General features: G+C 39.1%; 1 protein-coding gene across 3 annotated transcripts in view; it reads right to left on the bottom strand.

Moving 5' to 3' along the window:
- Positions 1–1,311: 1,311 nt before the first annotated feature.
- Positions 1,312–9,406, bottom strand: part of oclnb (occludin b) — a 33,328-nt gene continuing 25,233 nt past the window's right edge. For all 3 annotated transcript variants that reach the window (XM_059644789.1, XM_048527863.2, XM_048527864.2), the window contains 5 exons: positions 9,225–9,361; positions 7,752–7,961; positions 7,475–7,643; positions 5,208–5,249; positions 1,312–2,467 (listed from right to left, as the gene is read on the bottom strand). In XM_059644789.1, coding sequence (XP_059500772.1) covers positions 2,366–2,467; positions 5,208–5,249; positions 7,475–7,643; positions 7,752–7,961; positions 9,225–9,361 — 660 coding nt within the window. In that variant the 3' untranslated portion in view covers positions 1,312–2,365. The remainder of the gene's footprint in view (positions 2,468–5,207; positions 5,250–7,474; positions 7,644–7,751; positions 7,962–9,224; positions 9,362–9,406) is intronic.

Below are 9,406 nucleotides of genomic sequence, written 5' to 3'. Positions count from 1 at the left end.
TGCATAGAAAAGGTTCAGCCAAGTACATAGTGATTTCCTGCATTAATATATTCTGGCCGATCATCAGAACTGTGTCCCATGCTGCATCTGTATCAGACTTCATTGAACTTCAAATTACTTGTTAACAATATAACCTTTGTGTGACAGTGATAATTCTCCAGATTCCCTATATACAAATAACATGAATTATTCTTAAGAACAGAAGCCTGACATTTGACTTTTAAGTTGGCGAGGAGGGCAAGACATTTGAGGGGAGTCTTTCTGCTTCTGTGACAGTGATTAAGTTAACAGTGTTGATGTGTGGTATTGCAAAATTAAAGTAGAACGAAAAATCAGTCTAAAATATGGAATAAAATGTATCTTTAAAGTTGTGTAGTGTAACGTAACATTCAGGTCTCTTATGAACACTCTAGCCAATGTCTGAAAGCTATCATGTACTACATAAGATCCTTTATTCAGGAACTTGTATTAGCCATGTAGGGATTGATGAGAAAACCCTGCATTGCTCTCCAGGTCATTTCAACGAAATCAAAATTGGATTTAAATATTAGGGCGAGTTGCACAGCTGCAAAGCGCAGCTTCTTTTCTCTCTCAAAACATATTCATAATTTATGTGGAAACTCAAGGCTTTGCCAACAGCTGCCAGATGACATTACCTTTCAGTGGATGTGAGAATATAATATATCCCAAGCGTTTGGTGACCGCCAGCATTGGGAAACAGAAAAATTAGCAAATGCTTCACAAGTTTCATTATGCCTACCACAGCTGAAAACATTCACCGTTTGCAGCATGGCTTCAACTGCTTCCAGGTTCCACCCTGCATAAATCCCCAATTCATCCACAAAGTCAAATGTTGCATTTATTATAAAGTGCTGACCTCAAGTGTTCTCTCCAGTTGCCACCCCTGCACACCACTGTACATTTCTTATCCACTTTTGCAAATTCCTCCAACTATTAGTGTCTCTTTTGTTGAAGATGCTCTGGTCCTTTCACTTTGACTTGTTACATAACTCATCTTTATTTCAATTCTCTCCCTAAAACCCCGGGAGGTTTTATGTTGCCCTCTCCTCCTTTACAAGACTGCACAAAATTATTCTTTCTCACTGCAGATTTGTCATGATCCTGTAACTTTCCACTACTTGGCATTTAGCTCCATACTATAAAATAGCTTGGATGTTCGAAAATTGAACGTTCTAGGTATATAATGCAAACTGTCATGCACTAACGAAAACGCTTCATTAGCGATTGCATTGAAAATCATTCTAACTTTTAAGTTATGATTAAACCATTGTAGTATTTATTTAATGGCTGTACAGAAATACAATTGTTGAAAAATGCACATTGCTACCAACATTTTAGCAACAGTTAAAAATATCTTACGTAAATAGAGTATTTGCAATTTTTTTTTAAAATTCAGAGGTCTCATTTTAAGACAATTTGCAATTTACCATAATTACCTTGAAATACAGTAAAACTCCTTGTAATGAAACATTAAAAAATGAATTTGTTATAGAAACAAAATATTTTATCTGTTGAGCAATAAAAAAAAATTTGCAATCAAGTTTCAGCTGTATTTGCTTGCAGTTATTTACCCTGGATATGGTACAATAGGTAGGTTATTTTCCAAGACAAAAACACTGGAGCCGTGATATTAATATCTGCCTGTTAATAATTGCAAAAAAACACCCAGATTCGTTATCCTGTATTAAAATATAATTAATGCATTTTTACACACGGTCATCAACATTAGACTGGACCATAATTGTGCTTCAATTTTCAACGACTTACATGAATAGATTGTTTGACTGATTGCTAATCTATGATGCATAATGTCACTTTCCCAAATTCCACATTTTTAATTACAATACTAGTGCTATTTGTGTTTAAAATAGCATCAGATACCTGGTTACAGAACAAGTCCTAGTTATTAAGACAAAGCCCTCAAAAAGAAATAATCATTGTACAGTATATAACAAATGAACATTGATCTAAATATAACTTGTTCTCTTTTAGCTAATGTACAGAGTTTTAGTAAAACTAAGTATAAAGAATCATTTCAAATAGCTTTTGCAAAAGGGGAACTTCTGTCCCTATTTACAACTCACATTAAAATGTTTTACAACAAAACAAATTATAGCAGAGGTTTCTCAAGTTCTAACTGTTTTAAAACTCTCATTATGCCTCAATAAAACAAAAGTGTTTGAAAGGCAGGAAAATAATTGAAATTATGTGATTATGTTTACTTTTGGCCTATAAAACTGGCATTAGATTTCATGTGTTACAATAAATGACCACACCGTAAACAAATGAACGGTCAGCTTTAATTTTGCACAGAACAGTTGACAGTAGCTTCAGAATTTGGCATTCAGGATCTCTGGCTGTCATAGTTGCTGACCATTTGCTTGATGTGAGATAATTTCAACTTAAGTTGCTTGCATTGCTTCTTCTTTGCCCTAAAATCAGCAGACTGAAGAAAAATGAAAAAATATCTGAAACATCTTAGAATAAAATTAACTGAAGATGATCAAGATCTTCCAAAAATCTTAAAGTATTCTAGTTACCTGTCAGATAATCAAATAATAAATCAAGGATGAACTGAATGCTTGAAAGCTTGGTTCAGTGTTAGTTAGAAAAATGCTTAGCCCAGATTCAGCTCATTCTGATGTTTTTGCTTCATTGGTTGCAGTCAATTGGGTTTGTATGCAAATATGCAAGGCTAAACTGCCTATACCACCACTAAACTGACAATCTTACTTGGAATAACAGAGTATTTCTAGTTAAGATAACTTGTTGAAGACAACAGGGCATCTTATTATATCTGACCCAAGCTTTGGGTAGTTCTTGTTGACATTCGGAAGTGGAGGAGGAGATGGGGATTCTAAAACAGAGTGAGAGGGGGAGGCGGATGGAAGATGGATACAAGGAGCAGATAGGTGGAGAGGAGACAGACACGTCAAAGAGACGGGGATGGAGCCAGTAAACTCACCGTTACTCCATCCCTGTCTCTTTGACCTGTCTGTCTCCTCACCACCTATGTGCTCCTTTTATCCATCTTCTATCCGCCTCCCCCTCTCTTCGTTTTAATTCCAAACCCTCTTCCCCTCCCCCATTTCTGAAGAAGGGTCTAGGCCCGAAACGTCAGCTTTCCTGCTCCTCTGATGCTGCTTGGCCTGCTGCGTTCATCCAGCTCTATACCTTATTATCTCAGATTCTCCAGCATCAGCAGTTCCTACTATCTCTCTATCCAGTATTTGTCATCTGTTTACTTTTCTAACCTAATGTGAAAAGACATGAAAAGAGAGCGACAAGAATGCTGCTTTTGGAAGCTTTGAACTAAAGAAGCACAGCAGCAGGAAAATGTAGCTCTCCCCAGTTTGACTCGATTTGGCACTTATTTGAAAGAAAACATGCATCAACAGGAGAGGCACACATACAAATAACATCTTCCTAATCTCTGTTCATTGCATCCCCCAGCCATTTTCACTTTAGGCAGTAATCTTCGCTATCTTGAACTAGAAAGTAATTTCAATGACATAACAAGCTCAGGAGGAACAGGCAAATTAGCATAAGGGAAGTGCCAGAATAGTTATTATTAGGTAGTTAAGGAACTTGAAGTTCCATAGCTGCCTTGCCATCAATTTTTTTTGATTGTCCTGGCTGATTTCAAAACAAAAAGTCTACAAGGTGGGAGCGAATGTGGTGATAAGCTCTTAGAGTCTTAAAGTCATAGAGATGTACAGCATGGAAACAGACCCTTTGGTCCAACCCATCCATGCCAACCAGATATCCTAAATTAATCTAGTCCCCTTTGCCAGCCTTTGGCCCATATCTCTTTCAACCCTTCCTATTCTTGTACCCATCCAGATGCCTTTTAAGTGTTGCAATTTTACCTGCCTCCTCTGGTAGCTCATTCCATACATGTACCACCCTCTGCATGAAAATGTTGCCCCTTAGGTCCCTTTTAAATCTTTCCCCTCTCACCTTCAACCTATGTCCCCTAGTTGTGGACTCCCCGACTCTGGGGAAAAGACCTTGGCTATTCACCCCATCCTTGTCCCTCATGACTTTTACAAACCTCTGTAACATCACTGCTCAGCCTTCCACGCTCCAGGGAAAATAAGCCCCAGCCTATTGAGCCTCTTCCTATAGCTTAAACCCTCCAATCCTTACAACGTCCTTGGAAATCTTTTCTGAACCCTTTCAAGTTTCACAACATACTTCCTATAGCAGGGAGACCAGAACTGCACACAGTATTCCAGAAGTGGCCTGACCAATGTCCTGTGGACTCGCTACATGATCCTCCAACTCCTATACTCAATGCACCAACCAATAAGGCAAAGCATACCAAATGCACTCTTCGCTACCCTGCCCACCAACAACTCCTCTTTCAACAAATTTTGAACCTGAACTCCAAGGTCTGTTTGTTCAGCAACTCTCCCCAGGACCTAACCATTAAGTGTATAAGTCCTGCCCTGATTTTCCTTTCCAAAATGCAGCACCTCACATTTATCTCAATTAAACTCCATCTGCCACCGCTCAGCCCATTTGCCCATCTGATCAAAGTCCCAATGTACTCTGAAATAACCTTTTTCTCTTGAGGTTGGTTGGCTCGCCGAGCTGATTTCTTGCTGTGCAGACGTTTTGTTACCACGCTGGGTACCATCCTCAGTGCAGCCTCCAATGAAGCTCAGTATGTTTTCACACCTGGTTTTTAAACTCTTAAAAGTTTAAAAACCAAGCGTGAAAACACACTAACGCTTCATCGGAGGCTGCACTGAGGATAGTACCCAGCACGGTAACAAAACGTCTGCACAGCAAGAAATCAGCTCGGCGAGCCAACCAACCTCAACACACACAACCCGAACTACAAATCTACTCCAAAACTTTAGAGGAACCTTTTTCTCTGTCCACTACGCCACCAATTCTGGTGGCGCCTGCAAACTTACTGTCCATACCTCCTGTATTCTATTCCTAATTATTTATATAAATGACAAAAAGCAGCGGACCCAGCACCAGGTCTCAAAGCGTTCCTTTACGAAGTAGTTATTTGTTAGAGAGGTGTAGCAAGGAAAATTAACTGATTACATAAAATATTGTTCTAGTAAAATACTAGAAGCGTGAATATTCTATGTAGAGTGTAATAGTAAATCCAATATAATAGAACTTTTATTTAAAGCAGTAATGGATTTAAATGTTAGACTACTCACGTTCTTCACTTCTTTTAGTCTATTGTATTCAGCAGCAACAATCTGAAGATAAAAGGTGGAAAAACAACATGAGCAAACAGTAATAATTAACTAACTATCTCACTGCACAGCTCCAGATCTAGTAGAGACTGACCTCCGGCAGCTTCAGAAGGTGCTGTTCTAAGAAAATATCCTGAAAACATTTGATGAACTCCATACAGGCCACCTATGCACATCTGACTTTTTCAGTCTATATGTAATTAGAGCTTTTTAGAAAGATATAGCAATAATAATTACTTCCATTATGCACCATTCTATACAGTATATTTTTGTTTGTGGGTCCGTACACCACTCCCCAAGTGGCCCCTTACCTTAATCATTTCTTATTTCTATTTCTTGGGTTCCCTCCACTTAGTTTATTAGCTCAATAGAGAGAAATGTCCTAACAGCCAACATTCCACCATTTCCTGGTTTTGACTGTTATTTCCCCAAACCCTTCTGAAAAGTATACAATGGCATCAGAAGAGAGTGTGATTCCTAAATATCCTCTACCCATCAAGATTCAGTTCCTACTCCATTTCATCCTGCAGCCATGACTCTGGAATGACCTTGTGGTCAATTCTATTCATGCTTTTAGTCATTGTTTTGTTTTGAATGTTACATGCATTCAGATGCAGACCCTTCAGTTTTATCCTTTCGCTGTTGTAAATTCTAGACTTATCTGTTTATTCTTTCTGATATTTCTCTTTGGCATTAACTCTTAAGTTTTTTTTGGTGTCTCTGACAAGGCTGCATTTATTGCCTATCCCTATTTCCTTGTTCTTCTAGATAGAAGGGGTCATAGGTTTGGAAGGTATAGAAGAAGCCTTGGTGAATTTCTGCAGTGCATTTTGTAGATGGTACATACTGCTGCTCCTGAACATTGGTGGTGGAGGGAGTGTATGTTTGTGGATGTGGTGCCAATCGAGCAGGCTGTTTTATTCTTAATGGTGTCAAGCTTCTTGAAATGTTGTTGGAGCTGCACTCATCCAGGCAAGTGGGGAATATTCCATCACAACACCTACTTGGGCCTTGTAGATAGTGAACAGGAAAGGGACAATGTATACTTACATTATTGTGTTGCGTCATGGAGTGACTTCCACATGTTAAACTCCTGTTCAAGTCCAAGTTTCATGAATATGGTTTCATTTATAAGAATTCTCTGGATCCCCCACTGGTTTATGTAACAAAGACAGTACCATAACAAGTTTGATCCTCTATTTCAGTGTGGTACTCAGTTTCAGATGGGCCAACAACAGGGGTGCTACAATCGATTGAATCAGCTCAAATTTGTAAAGGAGTTCAGTGGGGGAGAAAGTAAAAATCAGGTTCCTCGTACTGGAAAGAATGCATTGAAGTCAGGGGAGGATGGGATTGAACTTGGTTGTGACTTAGCCGCCTACTCCCATGTTCTTAATTGAACCACATGGATGAAGAATAGCAACTTAAGCACCTCATGTTCATGTACCCCAATAAATTTGCATCTTCTGGACAACTTCTATTTCCACAGGAAGTCCTTCTGTTAATACTTTGAGATGCATTGCAAATGTAGCAGATCAATAGATCTCTCTCTCTCTCTCTCTCTGGAATTAAGTATTTCCATCACTACTACTTCACCTATATATGTTTATACACACATACAGACACTATTCCGTTTCCCTCTTACAAAGAGCTAAGCAATTAAATACAACTGAGGAAAGGCAAGTGATCTCCTCTATAGTGCAAGGTAAAATACCACCACCATTTAAAGTGTGGAAAAACCTAAATCAAACCATGCGAACAGCACTTTTTTTTAAATTACAAGGCTTTTGTGTATTGTGAGGTGTGCCTTAATTTGATGCTTCTATAAAGTGAGCCCTACAAGCCTTTTCTCAAGACTCAGTTTAAAAAGTTACTCATACCTCTAGCTGCGAATGGTATGTCGCAAAAGTTTGCTCTCAAGCACAACTGGAATTGACTAGAAAATATACTACTCCTTTCTTGTACATTACAACAGCAGGCATACTTAAGATTATAAAGACTGAGGCTGAAAGTCATAGCACAAATCATCCAAGCAACAGCTAAAAAAGTGCATTAGTACTGAACAGGTTACACACTAGTCTGTCAGTCATTAGATGGAGTGCCTTCTGAGGGAACAGACACATGAACTTCCTTAAATTTAGCAGTACTACACTAATTTAAAAAAAGGAGAATTTCTTTTAAGTACCCCTGGACTTTTTTCAATGCGTCAGCTCAGATTGAAGACATACCTGGTACTGCTCATCATCCTCAATCTCGTCAATCTCTTTGTCCAACTGGGAAAACGTTTTGTTAATTTCATCAATTTCAGCCTGTAGACGTTTGTACTGCTGATGATCAATGTCAAACTCCCTTTTGTAATCCTGTCTCTGTTGGTCTGAAGAGATAGGTGGGTATTGACTGCAAATGAAGTTTAATATTTATTAATACAACTGTTTCATGGATATCGGGAATGAAGATAAACTTGGAAAATGGCCTCAAAAATTTTTGTTTTTTTTAAAAAAAAACCTTTCCAAATCGTCCTCATCTAATTCATCACAGGATTCTGCGCCAGTAGTGTAGTCTGTATCACAGTCCTCATTCTCTGGTCTTTTTGATCTTCCTGGCCTCCTCTTCCTAGGTGGCCTCCTTTGTGATGGTTTACTTTCATCAGACTCTCTGCTAGATGAATGTTGACCTGGCTTCTCACGCATGAGCGGAACTGAAACTTCAGGGACACTGCAGAAAAAGATGTAAAATAGACCAATGAAACTTTACGCCAGCCGATATTTTTGTCCTTGAACAGACTGGTTTGCAGCACCCAACGTGCTATGTTATTTGGAATCAATGGAGTTAGATGACAAAATGATCTCTGCATAAAACTTGTTCCGAATTAGATTCGTCAGACTCTAAACGTTAACTACGTTTATTTTGTCACAGCTGCCGCTAGACCTGCTGAAGTTTTCCAACACTTGCTGTTATTATTTTGTATGATATGCTGCCTTCAGGAAAACAAATGACTCACAAAGGGTTAATAATTCTATACCCATATCAAGTCATCAAGGCCATACTAGTAAACTGCACTACAATATCAGTTGCACGCAAGAGATGGTGAAAGAAAGAAAAATGACTCAGCGATGGTATTTACAAAGTTCTAAGGAACAGTTTATTATTGTGTGGCCAGGATATATATGTTACAGAAGTATATAATTTAGCAACACAAGGTCTCAAGAGAGAAGTGGATTAGATCATCTTGTTTATACTTCTGAGCATTTCAAACAAGCCAGTGAAAATATGATGTAAGAAGAATGGATGAAAATTACAGACAGTGCATTGTAATACTAACTAAGGAAAATGAAACCATAAGACCATAAGACATAGGAGTGGACGTAAGGCCATTCAGCCCATCAAGTCCACTCCACCATTTAAATTATGGCTGATGGGCATTTCAACTCCACTTCCCTGCACTCTCCCCGTAGCCCTTGATTCCTTCTGAGATCAAGAATTTGTCGATCTCTGCCTTGAAGGCATCCAACATCCCAGCCTCCACTGCACTCTGCGGCAATGAATTCCACAAGCCCCCCACTCTGGCTGAAGAAATGTGGTCTCATTTCAGTTTTAAATTTACCCCCTCTAATTTTAAGGCTGTGCCCACAGGTCCTAGTCTCCCCACCTAACGGAAACAACTTCCTAGCGTCCACCCCTTCTAAACCATACGTTATCTTGTAAGTTTCTATTAGATCTCCCCTCAACCTTCTAAACTCTAACGAGTACAATCCCAGGATCCGTAGCCATTCATCATACGTTAAACCTAACATTCCAGGGATCATCCGTGTGAATCTCCGCTGGACGTGCTCCAGGGCTAGTATGTCCTTCCTGAGGTGTGGGGCCCAAAATTGGACACAGTATTCTAAACGGGGCCTAACTAGAGCCTTATAAAGCCTCAGAAGCACATCGCTGCTTTTATATTCCAACCCTCTTGAGGAAACAATCCGTACTTACTGAGTTGGTCGAACATTATCAGACCACGTCCTGTTTTCTCCATTGGGCTCATAGTTTGGTCCATTCAGTGAGCCGTTTGGTTTGTAGGGGTATCCTTCTTCTACTAATTCTTCAGGAACCCCAGACACATTATTCACCTTTAATGGACAGGGAAATAACATCCAAGTTAAAAAGATACTACA

This window comes from Stegostoma tigrinum, chromosome 3 (genome assembly GCF_030684315.1).
Source record: "Stegostoma tigrinum isolate sSteTig4 chromosome 3, sSteTig4.hap1, whole genome shotgun sequence".
Taxonomy (NCBI): domain Eukaryota; kingdom Metazoa; phylum Chordata; class Chondrichthyes; order Orectolobiformes; family Stegostomatidae; genus Stegostoma; species Stegostoma tigrinum.
This window is presented reverse-complemented; position numbering and strand designations above follow the sequence as displayed.